Source organism: Pelecanus crispus, chromosome 3 (assembly GCF_030463565.1).
Source record: "Pelecanus crispus isolate bPelCri1 chromosome 3, bPelCri1.pri, whole genome shotgun sequence".
NCBI lineage: Eukaryota > Metazoa > Chordata > Aves > Pelecaniformes > Pelecanidae > Pelecanus > Pelecanus crispus.
The window spans coordinates 107,890,057-107,911,423 of record NC_134645.1 but is presented as its reverse complement, the minus strand read 5'-3'; the positions used below and the strand labels follow the sequence as shown (position 1 = coordinate 107,911,423).

Below are 21,367 nucleotides of genomic sequence, written 5' to 3'. Positions count from 1 at the left end.
TCCCAGGAAAATTGCAGCTCCAGTTTCCAGTGAGCAGTTCCCAAGACAGAGTAAGAGGGCTAATTTTACTTCCGACCTTGATCAGGGAACTTTTGATTCACATTTACAGGAAGTGAACAACGAATACTGTGACCAGTGTTAGAGGGGCCCTGCCTCCAGCCAGGTGGAGGAAAGGGACAACCGGGTTTACTGGACTGTGTGGATTCGATGGCCTGGAACGTCAGACCCACAGGAGTATAAGGCTCTAGTGGACACTGGTGCACAGTGCACGCTAATGCCATCAAACTATAGAGGGGCAGAACCCATTTGTATTTCTGGAGTGACAGGGGGATCCCAACAGCTAACTGTACTGGAAGCTGAAGTGAGCCTAACTGGGAATGAGTGGCAAAAGCACCCCATTGTGACTGGCCCAGATGCTCCGTGCATCCTTGGCATAGACTACCTCAGGAGAGGGTATTTCAAGGACCCAAAAGGGTACCGGTGGGCTTTTGGTATAGCTGCTTTGGAGACAGAGGAAATTAAACAGTTGTCCACCTTGCCCGGTCTCTCAGAGGACCCTTCAATTGTAGGGTTGCTGAAGGTTGAGGAACAACAGGTGCCGATTGCTACCACAACTGTGCACAGGCGGCAATATCGCACCAACCGAGACTCCCTGATTCCCATCCATAACCTGATTCGTCGACTGGAGAGCCAGGGAGTGATCAGCAAGACTCGCTCACCCTTTAACAGTCCCATATGGCCAGTGCGAAAGTCTAATGGGGAGTGGAGACTAACAGTGGACTATCGTGGCCTGAACGAAGTTACACCGCCGCTGAGTGCTGCCGTGCCAGACATGCTAGAACTTCAATATGAACTGGAGTCAAAGGCAGCTAAGTGGTATGCCACAATTGATATTGCTAATGCATTTTTCTCCATCCCTTTGGCAGCAGAGTGCAGACCCCAGTTTGCTTTTACCTGGAGGGGTGTTCAGTACACCTGGAACCGACTGCCCCAGGGGTGGAAGCACAGCCCCACCATTTGCCATGGACTGATCCAGACAGCACTGGAACAGGGTGAAGCTCCAGAACATCTGCAGTACATTGATGACATCATTGTGTGGGGCAATACAGCAGAAGAAGTTTTTGAGAAGGGAAAGAAAATAGTCCAAATCCTTCTGAAGGCTGGTTTTGCCATAAAACAGAGTAAGGTCAAGGGGCCTGCACAGGAGATCCAGTTTTTAGGAATAAAATGGCAAGATGGACGTCGTCAGATCCCAATGGATGTGATCAACAAAATAACAGCTATGTCCCCACCAACTAGCAAAAAGGAAACACAAGCTTTCTTAGGCGTTGTGGGGTTTTGGAGAATGCATATTCCAAATTACAGCCAGATTGTAAGCCCTCTCTATCAAGTGACCCGGAAGAAGAACGAATTCAAATGGGGCCCTGAGCAACAACAAGCCTTTGAACAAATTAAACGTGAGATAGTTCATGCAGTAGCCCTTGGGCCAGTCCGGGCAGGGCAGGATATTAAAAATGTGCTCTACACCGCAGCCGGGGAGAATGGCCCTACCTGGAGCCTCTGGCAGAAAGCACCAGGGGAGACTCGAGGTCGACCCCTAGGGTTTTGGAGTCGGGGATACAGAGGATCCGAAGCCCGCTACACTCCAACTGAGAAAGAGATACTGGCAGCATATGAAGGGGTTCGAGCTGCTTCAGAAGTGGTTGGTACTGAAGCACAGCTCCTGCTGGCACCCCGACTGCCGGTGTTGGGCTGGATGTTCAAAGGGAGGGTCCCCTCTACACATCATGCAACTGATGCTACATGGAGTAAGTGGGTTGCATTGATCACACAACGGGCTCGAATAGGAAACCCCAGTCGCCCAGGAATCTTGGAAGTGATCATGGACTGGCCAGAAGGAAAAAACATTAGAATATCACCAGAGGAGGAGGTGACACGTGCTGAAGAGGCCCCACTGTATAATAAATTGCCAGAAAATGAAAAGCAATATGCCCTGTTCACTGATGGGTCCTGTCGTCTCGTGGGAAAGCATCGGAGGTGGAAAGCTGCTGTATGGAGTCCTATACGACAAGTCGCAGAAACTGCTGAAGGAGAAGGGGAGTCGAGTCAGTTTGCAGAGGTGAAAGCCATCCAGCTGGCTTTAGATATTGCTGAAAGAGAAAAGTGGCCAGTCCTTTATCTCTATACTGACTCATGGATGGTGGCAAATGCCCTGTGGGGGTGGCTGCAGCAATGGAAGCAGAGCAACTGGCAGCGCAGAGGCAAACCAATCTGGGCTGCCGCATTGTGGCAAGATATTGCTGCCCGGGTAGAGAACCTGGTTGTAAAAGTTCGTCATGTAGATGCTCATGTACCTAAGAGTCGGGCCACTGAAGAACATCAAAACAACCAGCAAGTAGATCAGGCTGCTAAGATTGAAGTGGCTCAGGTGGATTTGGACTGGCAACATAAGGGTGAATTATTTATAGCTCGGTGGGCCCATGACGCCTCAGGCCATCAAGGAAGGGATGCAACGTATAAATGGGCTCGTGATCGAGGGGTGGACTTAACTATGGACAGTATTGCACAGGTTATTCATGAGTGTGAAACATGCGCTACAATCAAGCAAGCCAAGCAGTTCAAGCCCCTTGGGTATAGTGAACGATGGCTAAAATATAAATATGGGGAAGCCTGGCAGATTGATTACATCACGCTCCCACAGACCCGCCAGGGCAAGCGCTATGTGCTCACCATGGTGGAAGCAACCACTGGATGGCTGGAAACATATCCCGTGCCCCATGCCACCGCCCGGAACACCATCCTGGGCCTTGAAAAGCAAGTCCTGTGGCGACATGGCACCCCAGAAAGAATTGAGTCAGACAACGGGACTCATTTCCGAAACAACCTCATAGACACCTGGGCCAAAGAGCACGGCATTGAGTGGGTGTATCACATCCCTTACCATGCACCAGCCTCCGGGAAAATTGAGCGATACAATGGATTGTTAAAGACTACCCTGAGAGCAATGGGTGGTGGGACGTTTAAACATTGGGATACGCATTTAGCAAAAGCCACCTGGTTAGTCAACACCAGGGGATCTGCCAATCGAGCTGGCCCTGCCCAATCAAAACTTTTACGTACTGTAGAAGGAGATAAAGTTCCTGTAGTGCACATGAAAAATATGCTGGGGAAGACAGTCTGGGTTACTTCCCCCTCTGGCAAAGGCAAACCCATTCGTGGGATTGCTTTTGCTCAAGGACCTGGGTGCACTTGGTGGGTGATGCGAAAGGATGGGGAAGCCCAATGTGTACCTCAAGGGAATTTGATTTTGGGTGAAAATAGCCAATGAACTGAATTGTATAATATTAATTGCTTTATAATACTGTATGTTATCTCTTAACTATATGTTATCTCTTAACTGCATGTTAATATAATAATATAGTAGGTTAATATTAAGTATATAATACTATATATTATGATTGCTATATGCCGCATCAATGGTATTGCAGTAAGAATTGCCCAGCCTAAGGAAAATGAACTTTGATGAAACCATGTTGGAATGAGAACTGACTTCAGCATGCAACAGTCCAACACTGCACACCACCTCTCCTGCTCTGAAAGACTGTGATGACAGATGGAACCCAAAGTCATGGGCTAAATGAACTCAATGGACATTTTAGAGGGATGGGCCATAGACGAAGGGAATGATATCTGTGTGTATATCAAGATAGGGAAAGGGGTGGTGATTAATTGGAACACATTGGAAAGGGGAGGGCCTGTGCATGACGTAGATGGTATAGAATAAGGGGTGGATACTGTCCTGGTTTCGGCTGGGATAGAGTTAATTTTCTTCTTAGCAGCAGGCATAGTGCTGTGTTTTGGATTTAGTAGGAGAAGAATGTTGATAACAGGCTGATGTTTTTAGTTGTTGCTGAGTACTGCTTATGCTAGTCAAGGACTTTTTCAGCTTCCCATGCTCTGCCAGGCGCACAAGAAACTGGGAGGGGGCACAGCCAGAATAGTTGATCCAAACTGACCAAAGGGCTATTCCATACCATATGACGTCATGCTCAGTATATAAACTGGGGGGGTTGGCCGGGGAGGGGCGATCGCTGCTCGGGAACTGTCTGGGTATCGGTCGGCGGGTGGTGAGCAATTGCATTGTGCATCACTTGCTTCGTGTATCATTATTATTATTATCATTATTATACTGTTACTATTAGCATTACTATTTTACTTTATTTCAATTATTAAACTGTTCTTATCTCAGCCCAGGAGTGTTTCTCACTCTTACTCCTCCAATTCTCTCCCCCATCCCATCGGGGTAGGGGGAGTGAGCGAGCGGCTGCGTGGTGCTTAGTTGCTGGCTGGGGCTAAACCACGACATCAGTGTAAGTAGCCTGAATACAGTGTTTTCAAGTTCAAAAGCCTTTAAGAATTATATTCACGGTACATTTATGTCTTCTCTGGTTTAAAATATAGATGGGATTTCTTAAGGGTCTGACTGATAAATGGGAATGGCTAATGAGCTTATTGCTCCCAGCTGGCTAGGGCAGCCTTATTGACTGGATGCCTATACTGATCATCACCCAGCTGCTGAAGCACAAAATTTACAAAGCGGTCAGTTAGGTGTAGTCAGTATTTTGGTTTGCATTCTGAAGCTGCCTTTTAAAGTAATCAGAGACCTGTGCCTTAGCACATAGTATTTCTCTAAAAGTTGTCTGGCCAATCTATATCATTTCTGTGTAAAGTTTGGTGACATATCTTTACCTGGTGTAGATAGACCCATGCAATTCTACTGACTTAAATGAAGGTATGCTGTTTTGGACTACCCAATGATACATACTACTATGATACATACATATATATATATATTGCAAAATGCAGTAATACAGAGAAATACCTAAGCTAGCTCTGAATGAGCTAGTCTGAGTTATATCCATCTCTGGAAACAGTATATCCACATCAGTGTTGCCTTCTGCCCCAACCAACTCATCATGCTGAGATGTAAAACTAATTAGCCTAGCAAAGCACATTGCTAATGTGGCCACAGGGACACAAGCAAGTATCTCTGCAAGGCACTGCAATGTGCCATATTTAAATATCAACTTGTTGAGAGCTAGCTTAGGAATCTCTACATGGCACTGTACTGAGAGGTTATAAATATGCCATTATCTTCTCATTTAAGTTTGCTGGTAGGTGGTAGAAAAAATGACTTCAGTAGAGCTGCACTAGAGATGAATTTGTAAGAATGTGATTTTGTGTAATGAAATGGCAATGCTTAAAAATGTAGTAACTATGATAATTCTTCTCTCAGATCTATTATTGATAATCTGGTTTCACTAAATTTAAATGCATAAGAAAGAAAACAAAAATCTTCATCAGGAACATTAAGCAGTTTCAACAGAATTTTTCAAAAGAAAACAAAGTGATCAGACCACTAGAAAAGTTCCAGTCACACTACATATTGTCTTGACGTTAAATACAAAATAGAGGGAAAGACAGTCTTAATAGATTTTTTCAGACTATTTTCTCCACTAATTTGACAAAGACCAACACACACATTATAAAGAAAAAAAATGCTAATGAACTGACATTTTTGAAGGAATGAAAAATACTGTGTTTTTTTCAGAACACTGTTATTAAAAATTGAAAATATTTTAATAATTGTGGACAATAAAAATCTACTACTTAAACACTTAGAGAAAGATACCTCAAAACATATGACCTTTTACTATTTTTCATGTTATGAAATTCCCATAATGAATATTAATCAGTTCTATCATAGTTATGATCTATTCTTGGTTAATGAGGGAAGGTATGGTAATGGTCTCCAAATGAATAAAAATATATTAAAGAACAATCAGGGACTAGTTATTCTCATCAATCAATAAGAACAGAACATGTGATAATCAGCTCAGAATTCAGTAGAAAATAAGAATAGCCTGTTAATTAAATAGGGCCCTTTGAGAGGCTGCTGCTATGAGTAACACTCTAGAAATTGAATTTTTGACATTTCTCTACTCTTTGTCCCAAAACAGATGCTCAAATTCTTTGAGAGAGGTGTATTCAAACAAGGTACAGCACTGGTTCTGCTATGCTATGGAGAAAGCAGACTGGGTATTTGGATTCAAATTTGAGTATTTAGCGTCAGAAAGTTGTATTAAATTGGACAAATGGAATTATGTCCCCAAAATATTTCCTCACTAGAAGTGATCCCTTACAAAACAGCATGTTAAATTCTCCTTTCATACTTCTCCATAAATTTCCCCAGGAAACAGAAAACTGTATGACTTTCATAGGAATGCTGCAGCTGCTACTGCTCCTCCTGTAATACCTAAGAAAATTTAAGAGCTTCTTTGTCTTGAATAAATCTATAAAAAACTTTCATTGGCTAACAGATTTAGACAAGGCAAAAGTAATAGCAATACTGGACTACTGTTTCAGTTTCAGATGTATCAATGCATTATGAAACCAACAACTGGAAATCAAGCCCCATTTGACCCAGTATTTTTTCTTTTGTGGTTAGATAGAATTTAAATCTCTCTTACCATCAAATACCTCCAGCTCATCAAACTGCTTTTCACTCTGAAACATTTCTACAAAGATGGAGATGTTATATCCTGGCTCAACCTTTATAGTCCAAGAACAGGTCTGAGAGTTGGGATAGGTGCCTGGGTAACCTGGACTGAGGATTACTCCTGATGATTCTGTACGGATTTCATTTGCTGGACATTGTGCTAAAAAGGACACAACAAAAAGAACAACAAGAATAGCAATGAAATAAAGTGTTTCCTTTCCATGAAGAAATAGTATTATTTTTCAGAGAGATGTATGCTTCAGGTTCATTTTCCAAATGAAATAATGTTAAAATCATATTCTAGATGGAAGGAACAATAAAGTTTCCTTTAGCACAAACAGAAACAGGACCACCTTTATAAATCTGGTATTTATGGAACAGGATACTAATCATAGTAGAACATTCATCCAGAAATATGTCACAGCCGAAAGGGTTTGCATTCAAAGGATTCACATATGCTGGTGTGATCATTCACATAGGTGAGGTAAAAGTCCTGGTAAAACTTTTTATTTGGAAACCTAGTAGCTGTCTTCTACGTGAGTTCTTAAAAAAGCCATCCACCTTTAAAAATGAAGTCTGTTACATGAACATGAAAACATAGTGGAGCTTCTAGGCACACCAGATCATTTGAAGACATACAGGTTTTGCGCAAAGGGTTTATTTTGGATACAGAATACTCCAAGTCATCCAAGTAAGACCTCAGCAACCACTTCCCCTGTTATCTAAACTCTGAACTTGTAACATTTTTCAAACAGTTTCACCTGGTATTCATAGCTGTTATGATCTCTGCGTATGACAAGGTGTATACTATACTAAAATGCTGTGAATTTTATATCCTAAATACTGATTTTCATTAAGAAATTCTTTCATTGGTCACTGTTTTTATTTAGCATTTTGCCTCACATACAGGACTGATTTTTTAATGTCTGTTTGCAGTTGAAGTCTGATACATTTTGTCCACAGTTTCGTAATTTATGTGCATATTAAGAATGGTTTTTGTGTAAGATTCACAAATATATCTTGACAGAAATGCATTCCTGGAAACTCTCTGGCACAGTACTCAAGTACTTGCATAAATTAAAGGTTATAGGAAAGGTGAAAAACATAACAACAGAGGAAAAATGATCAGGGGAAAAAATATGTTACAGGGGAAAAAACACACGTAACTGTCAGAAACAAACATTAAAAGCTGGATCATTCCCCTTAGTTGGCCTTTTACAAAGTTGGAGGTGAAATTTAGGTTCAGTTGTAGCCAAGTAGAATTTTGCTGTAAACTTTCCGAAAACAGTGTCAAGACTTTATATTTAATTGTGCTCTCAGAGAAATTAAGCATAGTGGTAGAGAAGGAAATTATACTTTATAAAAGACGTCCAGTCATTACCTTCTGTTCCATACACTGGGGACAAATCTGAACCCTCCACCAGAAGCAACAATGCAAACAAAATAGGAATTTTGTCAGTTAATTCGCATATAAATTAACCATCAGTTTCCTACATAGTGCATAGACCTTTACTTTTGAGAAGCTGGCTTATTCCTGTATTTTCTATAACCTAGATACAGCTTTCCAGACTTGCGTGTGGAAGGTAAGAGAAAGTGTACATGCCTGAGTTGGACAATACAATGTACTATTCACTGTCCCAGGTTCTTTACAATATTTTAAATAATGATACATTAAATGAGAAGTCTTGCTAAGCGAAAAAATTTCTTCAGTCATAGAGAAAAATGTCAGCCTGTGAAAAGGATGATGTAATATGCACGTGAGAATATACCATCAAGCAGGGAGAACAAGGTGTGGGCTGGGAAAAAAATGGCAAGCATATTATTTTTCCTTGGCATGTGCCCCTTTCTGCTATCATTTCACAGCGCTGGCTGTAGCAGACAGTATCTCTAAGAGTTAAAGCCATTATTTATAGAAGATGTCCTAAAAGAGAGAAAGCCTATGGGGTAATGGTATGTGAAGTAGTAATCTTTTTGACAATTTTAATTCAGGGATTGTCTTGAGATAGAAACACCTGGAGCCAAATTACACTCAGAAATTTCACACAAGCTTCCATGTAAGAATACAGCATTGCATGTATTTAATGACAGTAACTTTTCTTTTTCATTATCTTAAAATGGAACACACTGTTACGTTGACTTCCTATATTCTTCAGAATAAGAGAAGAATAACTCGAGAAAATAGAGTCAACAAGTGCTCTGACTCATGAAACTGCAGCAAGTACAAGTGAAACAGCAAATTATCACAGAAAAACAGTGGGCAGAAACATATTGTCAGATAAATAATGATAACTATTTTCCCGTAGTTAAATACATGAGACTTATTCCTGAACAGGTTTGGCTAGCTACGTGGCATTTCCTGTCAGACATGCAGTGAAAGTGCTCACCAGTTATGAAGAATAGCTGACATGACACAGTTCTACAACCTGCTTTACCCTGCAGTATCATTTGCTTATGCTGCAAGACTATTTTTAAGAAAAGAAGATGGCTTTTACTGATCCAGTATTGGCTTCATTGGAAAGTTTGTTTTAATGTTAAAGTCTACTAGAGCAACTTGTGGATTAAGAGCTGGTCTTCAAAGTTGTAAATTACAAGTATCCTGGAGAAAACAGTAATGCTGTCAGACTTTTCACAGCAAGACACTCTTTTCAACACTGGAAAACTATCACTTCTCTGGATAAACTGTGCTTTAAGAAATGGCTACAAAACATGACAAAAAAGTCGTTCCAAAGCACAGGGCACTTAGAAGGAAGATATGCGACTGTAACAAGTACCTCTGGACTGTTTTTTAATAAACATGCCATATGTCAAAATTAACAACAGAGATGGTAAGGATACAACTGCCTTTTGTTGCCTGCTTTTCCTCAGCATCTTAGAGAGTTATGCAAATGACCATTGGTCAAATTACTCATGAAACAAATTATTTACTGGTCATTCAGATTTGGGGCCCACAAACAAAATCTGAATGTTACACAGGTACAGTCCAGACAAAACTAAAGCCAGGTGATCTCATAAAATGGAAAGTGTGATGGTATATTCTTCCAGAAAAATTTACAGTTGAGTTAATCTAAAAAGTTATTATCACATCCCTTTATATGGGTGCTCTTTCAGCTAAGTTCCCACAGGTATCATTTTCAAAGAGTTGAACTGTTAAGTACTTATCTTCTTAAGAACAGGCTGCACGAACTTCTGTTTACTTACTGCAGTATATGAAGTTTTTGGAATCTGGCATAGAGGATTTTCAAGTAAGAATAAGATTGAAAATTACAGTTTCGAAAACCTAAGATCGGTTTACAGTGATCCACAGAACAGTGTCATAAAGTGTTGAGATACTCTTCACTAACTCAAGAAACTCACTGCAAGTATATGAAAGAAATGGAGCCAGGGAAGGAAATACAGTGAAAAAAGTAGAAGAAAGTCACCAATCCAGAGGAGTGAAAATTGCTAGTTTCCTTTGGGAAAAAAGAATGTCATATAATAGGAAGACAGACATTCACACTCAAGAAAGCACAGACACCTTGACTGTGAGCGTCTCAGAAACCTCTGAAAATGCTCCAGATGAGAACTAGCCACTGTAAGAATGGTCTGGAAAAAGAAAAACAGACAGGACTAGGAAACTGCAGGGAGAAAAAAAAGAGATTAAAAACTCACAGAAATTACTTCTTCTGCCTTTTTCTTTCACCTGCTTTGCTCTTAGATCATCTATTTTAACTTGTAAAGGACACCAGAGACAAAAAGAGAAGCAGAAAAAAAAGACAAGGAGATAGCTTGTTTGCTAGGTTTGAAAAAATAACAACAAAAAATATATTTTCAAAAGCAGGTAAAGGTTATCAATAACAGAAAGACTGCTGTTAGCTTCCTCATTCCTCGCAGCTGATTCTTAAGAAGGGAGCTGAAACTAATTTATTTACCACAGGGGAAAATGTGCCTTTTGCAGATGTTTCCTCATGCCCTTCTCTCATAATTGAGGAGAAGTATGATGTTGCTGTGTAATTAAGAGCATTTCTTTGGTGGGTGAATATTAAAAATCAACAGCTTAAAGGTTAGAGAACTTCCTTGAAAAAATCATCACATTTACGCAACATAAGAAACGGATCAATGCACGATTGCTGTAGGAACCCTTTCCCCCATATAATCTATTGTATTCACTTAGTGGACTTCAAAACTTTACTAATAGAACGATTTCCAAAAGGAAGGAGTACTGTTTATGTGAAAAAAAATCACCTCTCTAATACAAATCAGCACAAACAGTAACACAAAGGGTGTAAGAGGATATGGAATATTATTCTGTGGTACTGAGACAAAAACAGTGTCTTGTGAGGCGTCCCTCAACATATTCTTAGGGCAGACAATTTAAGTAAAAATGAACTCTAAAGTCTTTCTAAGCCATAAATAGCTCAGTACCTCTCCTGTGCTAGAGAAGAAGTGGTCAAATCTCCTTACACAACAAACTATAGCTCTAAATGTTCCTGTGGCCGAGATCCACTTCCTATGGCTATGAGTCATTAGACAAGAGGTCCCTTCCAACCTCAACCGTTCACAGGAGACATACCGCAGGGAATTATGAGAGGAACAGTTCTGGAGTAGTTCAGGGATATAGGAAGGCAGACAGTGTATTCCTCCTTTGCAGTTTGGGAGGCTGGCTGCACTGCGGCGTTATGTGGCAAATTGGCAACGTTCACTTTGGCAGCCTTTGCTGGCTCTCTTTCTCCGCCATAAGGAATTACTCACCAACTTCCCCGCAGTATAGCTTAGCTGCTGGTTGCATGACTTAATCTCTAGAGTGGAAGCTAGACTTGAGCATTTTACAAGATACATATGGTTAAAGACATAAAATTGAGATACTAAGACAGTGAGACTGCTTCATCTTGCTCTGTAAAACAAAAGGCACATCAGTTTTCTAATACCACTAATAACTAATATTTATCAATTGAATAAAAATAAACTCCTCAGTGCTATTTTCTTGGTATCATACACACAACAGGTGAAAACAGAAATCTGCAGTTCGGACCCGTTTGTTCTATATATTAGCTACCACCTTTAGCATGGTATTTCAAAACAGAATAGTCCTAAATACAAAGTCACAAAAATTGCTTCAGTTGAGACATACATATTCCACTGTTTAATACTGTTTCTTTTTTTTGTCAATCAATTAACAGATTAACATTATGTTCTTCAGTATTAAATTTGATACCTTCTGGACTCTGTCACCTAAGTTACAGAGTGATTCAACTCCCTACATATTTAGAAGTTAGGACTTGATGTGAAGTTTACCAATCAAGAAAACTCTGAGCTGCAAAACACAGAATTAGACACTTGAGCCCCAGAAAATACTTAATTAGCATTTATTTATAGGTATATCCCATGAATTTTAAAAGTAGCTATTGTAAAATGGTTTGGAATGATAACAGGAATAAATATTAAAAAAAAATTAGACATATTGGAAGACATAAACAATCTATTTTACATTCACTTTTAATCATATTGTTGCACATGTAAATTCTGAGTGCTGTTATTTGTTAGTTTGTGTAAATTCATACACACAGGCAATGCTTACAGAAAAAGAAATAACAAAAATCTTTATGTTACACAGTCGCATGTAATTGAGTGTGGTGAGGCAGCATCACGGGAAAAGTAATTCTGCAGGACAGCATAACACTCTCATCATATCCTAGTTTTGAGATACAGATTACCTAACCTGGCTTTTGGAGAAATCTGATTCAGTTGTTTTGAGGAAGGCCTGATTAAGCTTTCTGACTTAACTCTAATACTACTTCTGATGTCTCCATCTTTGATTTCTCTTTTTATTCATAAACATCATCACCACACTAGGACAATATTATCACACCACCTCTCTAATTTAAGTGTTTTGAGCAGTCAGGTTAGAGATCTCTACCTTACACTGAATACCAATTAGCTGTTTTACTGGTACGTCAATTTTTGTGACCAATACAGGAGTATTTCTTGCTGTTGCAATGCTCATCATGCTTTAATTTACATCTCTACATTTCTCTAACAGCAATTAAAAAAGAAAAAACATTTGTAGCAAGAGGATATAAGGATAGGATGACAGCAGAGACTCCAAGTGTATAAATACAAATCACAAATGGTCAACTACTGGTAAACGTAAATTCATGTACAATAAAAGCATGTTCTGTAGGGTGCCTAGGGCTCTGCACATTAGACAGGACCTGGCAAGTTATCATGGTACCAAGTATTATGAGAAAGTGTCTCCTCAGGCAGACCGGACAGGAAGGGAAAGAGAGCTGTAAGAAAAGTATGGTATGGTGCGATTACAGGTGCTCTGGAGGTCATTCATTCAGAATGATGTAGAAGTGGTCACTGAGACTGATTTTTCTTGCCTGTCAGATATGTCATCATACTTGTATATAGTATCCTAGAACCTGGCCTTCTATCGTATAAATATATTTCTTGCCTACTACAGCATAGCGGCACAACTCAGGGGAATGAAAAGTTTTCTGTCATCTTTAAAAAATGTGAAGCTGATCCAAATAAAGACAATGTAAACAATTATAAACTACAGGTAAAATGCAGAAATATAAGGCAGCAGTCCAAAAATTAGTCTGAAATACAATATCCAAATTACATAGCGAGTAGCAATTTTTTTCAAGTCTATCAGGTTCAGATAGTATTTTATAAATGCAGCTCTATACTGCATCACCTCAAAAGAAATAGAGTAAAATTGGAAATGGTATTGAGAAGGATGACAAGAATGATTCAAGGTATGAAATATCTTCAGGTCTACAAAATCGTGCCATAAATATCATGAATAGAGAACAACTCGTTATTGTTTCTTCTCCCATAAGAACTTGAGGACATGAAGTGAAAACAGCAGGTGCCAAGTTCAAAGCAGAGAAATGGAGAAACATCTTCACATATTACATAAAAAAACTGTGCAATTTCTTGCACAAGACTTTTGGATTTAAAGTATTTAAATGGGTACAAAATGGGACTGAATAAATCCATTGAAGAAATAGCCCTACAAATTTCAAAATATAAAGAACATTGCTAGCTTAAGAGTGGCTTAGCTACAGTTGGGTGAAGGCCTTAATTAACTGTATGCTTGCAACGATCTTATGTTCTTCACTAGAAAATCATTACTGGCCAGTGCCAGAGATGGAACATTGGATATATGGTCTGGTGTATGGAATTTCTGGTCTGATCCAGAAATATGTATTTCTTCCCTTCAGACACTTAGGTTTTCAGTGTGTAACATGAGTACTTTCATATATTTATCTAAGAGTAAGCACCATAAAGATAGTAACTAAACCCACAACTTTTAAATGATCTACTAATATTTCATATGATCTAGAAGAAATATTGATAAATATAAGCTACATTGTTATCATAAAATAGGAATTCAATTCAACATTTATATCCATAGTCATAATCCATGTAGACAGACAGAGGTATTGGAAAGGCTGGGATAAGAATAAAAACAAGTAATTTTATTTTCCAGTAAATTTACTTAAAGATACAACTCGTCTGAAGAAAGGAAATCAGTTGTATCCCATGTCTGTCCAAAATAACTGTGCCAGAATCTTTGCTCTAATGCCTCTGGTTCCATTATCTTCTGTCTCTGAATCACTCAAATGGCTTTTTTTTTTGTTATCAGATTATTTCATTTGATGGCCTCCCTGTAACAAAGTTATTCATATTAAAAGAGTATAAGAGGGAAAGACATTAACAGGTGGTAATCTACTCCTCGACTGGAACTGTGTTATTTAATCCTTTTCATGAAAAAAACATGCATAGTAAAGATGTTCCTAATAATCAATTAGGAACAACTTATAAAATAGTAAAGTTCTAGTAACTTTAATATACAAGGTAGTTTTGAAAACCAGTAAGTAACAAATACATGAAAGGGAAGAAAATCACAAATCTACGAAGTCTGTGAGGGGAGTACAGAGCTGCTAGTATTCATCTACAATGTCTCAAAGGACTGCAAAAAAACAAGTGCTACCGTCAGAGAAAGTGACTAGTTTCCACACCATCTGCAAGAATTGTTGGAAATAAACTACTCCCCTGTGCTTAACAGATGGCTAATCATTATCAGAAGCTCCTAATACCTCTGTAGTTTTTGCAATAATTGTTGAGTTTATTTTAGGCTTTCATTTTTTATTTACAGTCTAATTGACACAGTCAAGAATTAAGTTACTGCTTCAAGAGTTAAGTTACTACTGTTACTGTGCGCTGCTTTTGCCTGGGGTAGAGTTAATTTTCTTCGTAGTAGCTAGTATGGGGTTATGTTTTGGATTTGTACTGAAAACAGTGTTGATAACACAGGGATGTTTTCGTTACTGCTGAGCAGTGCTTGCACAGAGTCAAGGCCTTTTCTGCTTCTCACCCCACCCCACCAGTAAGTAGGCTGGGGGTGCACAACAAGTTGGGAGGGGACACAGCTGGGACAGCTGACCCCAACTGACCGTAGGGATAGGTCATACCATATGACATCATGCTCAGCATATAAAGCTGGGGGAAGAAGGAGGAAGGGGGAACATTTGGAGTGATGGTGTTTGCCTTCCCAAGTAACCGTTATGCGTGATGGAGCCCTGCCTTCCTGGAGATGGCTGAACACCTGCCTGCCGACGGGAAGCAGTGAACGGATTCCTTGTTTTGCTTTGCTTGTGTGTGTGGCTTTTGCTTTACCTATTGAACTGTCTTTATCTCAACCCATGGGTTTTCTCACTTTTACTCTTCTCTCTCCCCCATCCAACTGTGGAGGAGTGAGCAATCAGCTGTGTGGTGCTTAGTTGCCAGCTGGGGTTAAACCACGACATATCGTTAAATTAAAACTGAAAGCTGGATTTGCAGTACAGTCATTTTATTAAAATACACTGATTGGAAAAAAAAATCAAACATCAGTAAGTATTGAGTTATCTGATCAAGAAACATAGAGAAATACACGATTTCCTTACTAGTTTTGCATATTTTATAGTGAGGGTCCTGAAAGGAATACTGAATCTTTTCCACCCAAAACAGGGACATGGAGTCCCCGTCTCTCAATCTATGACAGATCCCAGATTATTTTATACACAAGTTAAGAAAGGGGAGAAGTAAAATCTTTACTCGGGCATGGGTAGTCATATGGACAAGTTACTTACAGAAGCATCAAAAATGTTATGGCATCAAGAAATTAATGCAGCTTGTACTATGAATCCTTTATTAATTTTTAAATCATGGAAATAGGGTAACAGGAAGGAAGGTACGCATACAGCTATTAATAAAGTGTCACAATAATTGCTATGCTTCCAGTGTTACCTGTTGTGCATATGGATGTTGTTACCTCATGATATGGAAGATGCTTCATCCATAATTACATATTATAGATCAAAGCTGATCCTGGTTAATATGTTATGAATATGAGAACTTCTGATCACTTTTTGATCATGGCGTCTCATCAATAACTTCCCCCCCCCCCCCCATAAAATTGAAGTACTTCAGGACAAAATTTTACAGCTGCTTTCTCAATCACTTTTTCAACATTTCAAAATCTTTTTTTCTGTCCAGTATTCAACAAACTAAACCAAACTAAAGAAAAAAATAACCAACAGCATCTGTTGAAAAACATAATTTGGAGGACTGAGTACAAATCTCCAAGATATACTTGTATTCCATGAAGATGAGCAAATTGTGTATGAATGACACCTAAACATTATTTGTACTAAATTTTTAAAATTCCTTGTTTGAAATACTCTGATTATAAACATAGGATGAATAGTTGAAAGATTTTTAGTTCTCCCACAAATTTAAATTTTCCACATATTTTTTCAGAACACATTTTTTATGTGACTGTTATGCAATGTCACCATATTTGTGAAAGCAGAGAGAATAATTTTTTATTTTATTTTGAAAGCTTAATCTAAACACATATTTTTAAAACTCTTCAGAGGTGAAAAGAAATCTTTGGTTTGATAGAAAACAATGCTAAATAATTTAAATTAATTTTTGAAATCAGTGTTTCATTAATGGTGTAGTTAAATAGTTAAAGTAATTTATCTTTTGATTCTAAAGAATTGAATATCTGTGCAAAAACTTTAGGGACCAATTTGAAAATGTGTGCACTTCTTGGATGTTGAAGAAATAAATGGAAACTTTTCTTTTAAGCATAATGAAAATACAGTGCCCAAAAATTTGATGCTTAATAGGAAGGTAAAAAAGGAGGCATACTAATGATATGCAAACCATGCAAGCATGTGTTTACCTTCACAAAATGGAGAAGATCCTTCAAACTGCAACTGCGCATTCAGTTTGCAGGTTAATATATCTTGCCCAACAAGGGTGAAACCAGGATGGCACTTGTACTTCACAAAATCTCCTGAAAAAGTTATTGACAAAAATTTAAACCCCCAAAAAACCTCAAACAGAAATGTACAAAAATCTCAGGTGGAAGACAAAATATATTAATAGTTTAGTGTGATTAGAATTCAAATAAAAACAGAAGAAAGAAAAGGAGATACTATTTTTTCACCTATTTCAAAGTCATCATCTTCTGTAAACAAATCTGCATGTGGAACTGTGGGTGGAGGCTGGCACTTCTTCAGCTGATAAGCTGTAAATTTAAGTGAAAAAAAGATTAAATGCTGGTGTGTTAAGAATTATTTTACAGAAAATTCATTTCCTATTTACACTTCCCAAATTACCAAAGATGGACTGAACATCATGATCTCTCAGTTACAACATTTTCCAAGTTAAATGTCATGTCATGTCATTACACATTATCTAAAAGAAAATACTTTTTATTAGCATACAATACTATACTACACTGCCTAGATAGTTATAGATCCATTGTAGGACTGGATGCAGTTGTGATGTTTATGAGGAGATTTTTGCAGCAGCCTGGCTGCTGTTTCATGTGTCTGCCTTTGCATCATATGATAGGGCTGATGGTTATAAATCACAGGTTACTTACATTTCCTGGAAAATCTGTAATTACCTGTCACATAGCTGGCATGTCATATTCATTCTTAATTTAAGCATACTTGGAGTTAATCTTTCTCTGGATACAGGTGTATATACTTACTTTAAGAAGAAACAGCAATAATAATAACAATAACAGTAATAATAATTTATAAGTTACACAAAAAAAAAACCCAACCAAAAACACAATACCTTTAAACCAAAATCTCTTCTCTACTCTTCAAACCTGTTTCAACAAATTGTGAGCAATCTCATAAGGAAGGTGACCAGTACAATGACTGACATGTTTCTAAAATGGAGTAGAATGCCTATAGCAGCTGAAGAAGCCATTTCTGGATAAAAAATCCAAACCAGAGATTTAAGGTTGTGATCAGAGTGCAAATACTATAGACAAACTGTCCTCTTCGTGGAACTAAATCGCAGTCAAGAATAAAACTTCTCTTGGTAACTTGATAGTCCTATCCACCTGCCATTTTTGAGAAGTTAAAGAAACACAAAATACTGGGAATCAGCCCTTATCTTCCACATAAGCTTCTGTAACCCATCACTGTAAAGGAATTGTACAAGGAAAAAAAGAAAAAACAAAACCATGTAGAGTTTTTCATCCATGGAGAGTTTCAGGTTTTTTCATCCATAGGGATCTTCCAGGGACAAGGAGGAGAAAGCATATATGTTTTCCTGTGTACTTATGTATTTGTATGGTGTTTCTGATATATATATATACACACACACAAACACATACATGTAATTATCATTATTATTATTATATATACCTAATAGCACCAGTTTTTCTGGAGAACACTTGAGAAAAAAAAGCTCTGCAACCCACTTAGACACTTGTAACAGCAAGTATCTAAGAAATAAACACTAAGCAGGTTTCAAGCAATAACATTTTCCAAGAACTTAAAATTGTACTTACATATATCTCCAGTAAGGCCCTTGAGTTCACTGAAATGCTAAGATATCTATCTCCTGGTATGTGGGCTCAAAAAATGGGAATCCCTTCAATTTAGCCTCCAAGAAGGCCAGTCTGCAGGGTTTTTTCATCAGTGGCCCATGCCACTACTTTGAATTCAATTAAAAGCATGGACACTGTTCACCTTGTCTACTCATGGGACATTATGCAAAATATTATTACGCAAAATAAAGAAACAGTGCAGAGAAAAAGCAGCAGATTCATTCTTTTTTTTTTCCCTTGCTAGGCTAATGCACTACATACTGTGACAGAGTATGTACCTTGCCTTTTTATCATCTGAAGTTATCAACGCTGAAATACTAACTACATGCTTATGTACCTTCAACTTAAGGCTGGAAAATGCTCTCACTGACCATACCCTGTAGCCTGCTTCTCAGACACTATGTTGTTATGTGGGAGATATATGTTTCCCATGGTCCTGGTTTCATCTGGGATAGAGTTAATTTTCTTCCTAGTAGCAGGCATAGTGCTGTGGTTTGGATTTAGTATGAGAAGAATGTTGATAGCACACTGGTGTTTTAGTTGTTGCTAATTAATGCTTACACTAGTCAAGGACTTTTTCAGCTTCCCATGCTGTGCCAGGTGCACAAGAAGCTGGAAGGGGGCACAGCCAGGACAGCTGACCCAACCTGACCAAAGGGCTATTCCATACCATATGGCGTCATGCTCAGTATATAAACTGGGGGCAGTTTGCCAGGGGGCAGCAATTGCTGCTCAGGGACTGGCTGGGCATCGGTCAGCAAGTGGTGAGCAATTGCATTGTGCATCACTTGTTTTGTACATTCTTTTATCTTTATTCTTATTATTACTTTCTCTTTCTCTGCTGTCCTATTGAACTGCCTTTAACTCAACCCAGGGGTTTTACTCTTTTTTTCCTCAATTCTCTCCCCCATCCCACCCACAGCGGGGAGGGTGAGCAAGCGGCTGTGTGGTGCTTAGTAGCTGACTGGGGTTAAACCACGACAAACATATGATGCCTAAAGCCAGGTACTTTAGTTTTTGCTTCTCAGATAAGTGCTTCAGGTTACCATGCATCACACCCTTCTTTTAGGAGAAAACCACAGACAAGAAAATAATTTCAGACTCTGAGTACTGGTTTTGTAAAGACTTCCCCATGCAAACAGATAACTTCAGGTACTCTCTTCCTGTGGCATTTCCTCCTGTCCTTGTGAATTAATTCACCCTGTCTTTTTGAATTACAGTCCAGAAGGTTAAGAATCTTCCATTTAATACACATAACTTGTGAGATTTAGTCAGAATTAGAACTAGAATTCTAGAATGCCTAATTTGCATGTCCTGTAGCCCTGAACAAAGTATTTGGCTGGATATCAGATATAAAGCTGTTGTTCAACCCTCCCACATCATCCCATCAACCTTTCTGACCATGAGCCCTAGGATTAGTCAGTTAGTGAAGAATTTTATTACAGAAGGTTAAAAGTAAGTTAACTGTTAGTTAATGGGCCAAAATAATTAAAAAAGTAAAAGCTCAATATTAGATGTCTTGACATTAAAGACAGAACGTAGTTTATTCAAAGACACAAATGAACATTTTTAAGATTTAATGTGGGATTTTAAAAACTAATTTGTACTGTTATTTTAAAAGAGTAGCAAACCCCTGAATCATGGTAAATTTATTTAACATCGTTCAGTACCTTGCAAAGTTAAGAAATATTTTTAAATTTCACTAATTGATTGTGGTAATTAAATGTCAATGACATAAAGCAAACTGACCATGAAAATTGAGGACAAAGAATCCTCCTGTTGAAAAATCACTGTGAAATTTGAGGAGGACTTGATTGGTGGAACTGTAAGCTGTTTCCAGTGCTGTGTTCCCACTGAAAACTCCCAGCTGAGGTGAATTATGGTCAGGCCCATCCCTAGGAAAGGAAACATAAAAAATCAGTGAAGAAATACTGTACTTAACATCTAAATTAAAAGCCTCTTTTCTCTGGAGAGCAGGTTAAATGTTTGCAAAAAATGTTTTTCCTAATGATTCAAAATGAGTTTGTTTTCCTTTTATTTCTAGCAACGCAGAATACTCTTTCTGACTTCAAAGCCTAATATTTTTTGAGACAGGAATACCTTACAATAGCTTTTATGTTTCCATGGGCAAGAAATCTATTGGCTGACTGAGATTTTCTCTGTCTGTTCCTGCCAAAAATTCTTATGAACACAGCAGCTGAAAAAAAAAATCTAGAAAACTCTTGTAATCTTTAAATATTTCTAACATTTTTTGACCCAGATCCTACAAGTCCTTACTCATGACTAACACATACAGAGGTGTGGAATTTGCAAGTTACTCTTGCCATTTAAATTCATTCCAAAGACTCAAAGGTATCTCCAAAGGAAAAAAAAAAAGGGGGGGGGGGGGGGGAAGACAGAAAAAATGTTTTATGTTTCTGAACAGTAGGATAGACACCCAAAGAGAAATATACTCCAGTAATGTCAGGCTGCAGTCACTTTCAGTATCATCATGTAGAACATTCAGGCCTGAACAGAAACAAAACCCCCTGCTTTTATCACTGAAGAATTTTTTGAGCTCTGCAACACTTATTTCTGGTCTTTTTTTATATTGCATATAATGAATCTAAACTGAATAAAAAAGCTTTTGTGATATGTATTTTACAAGGCTAGATATTATCTAGAATCTCTCGGAAAGCTCTTAGCTTTTGACTTTTCACTGTCTTTACATCAGAGGGATATTTGTTCACCTCAGCTGTATTGTTAAAAAGGCAAGCATTAACTAATTTTTGTCTAACTCAAACATATCAAGATAGTGTGCTCGTAAAAAGAAAAACCAACTGTACAGAAAAACTCTGGTTTTAAAAGAATATCTGTCATGTATATAAGTTGTACATACAACTTGTATTTTTAAAAATGTTAATTTAGTTTAA

General features: G+C 38.3%; 1 protein-coding gene across 1 annotated transcript in view; it reads right to left on the bottom strand.

Moving 5' to 3' along the window:
- Positions 1–21,367, bottom strand: part of CSMD1 (CUB and Sushi multiple domains 1) — a 1,273,929-nt gene that overhangs the window by 123,141 nt on the left and 1,129,421 nt on the right. The window contains exons 44-47 of the mRNA XM_075708500.1: positions 20,205–20,350; positions 17,049–17,129; positions 16,782–16,895; positions 6,531–6,719 (exon numbers count right to left, since the gene is read on the bottom strand). Of these exons, the coding sequence (XP_075564615.1) occupies positions 6,531–6,719; positions 16,782–16,895; positions 17,049–17,129; positions 20,205–20,350 (530 nt within the window). The remainder of the gene's footprint in view (positions 1–6,530; positions 6,720–16,781; positions 16,896–17,048; positions 17,130–20,204; positions 20,351–21,367) is intronic.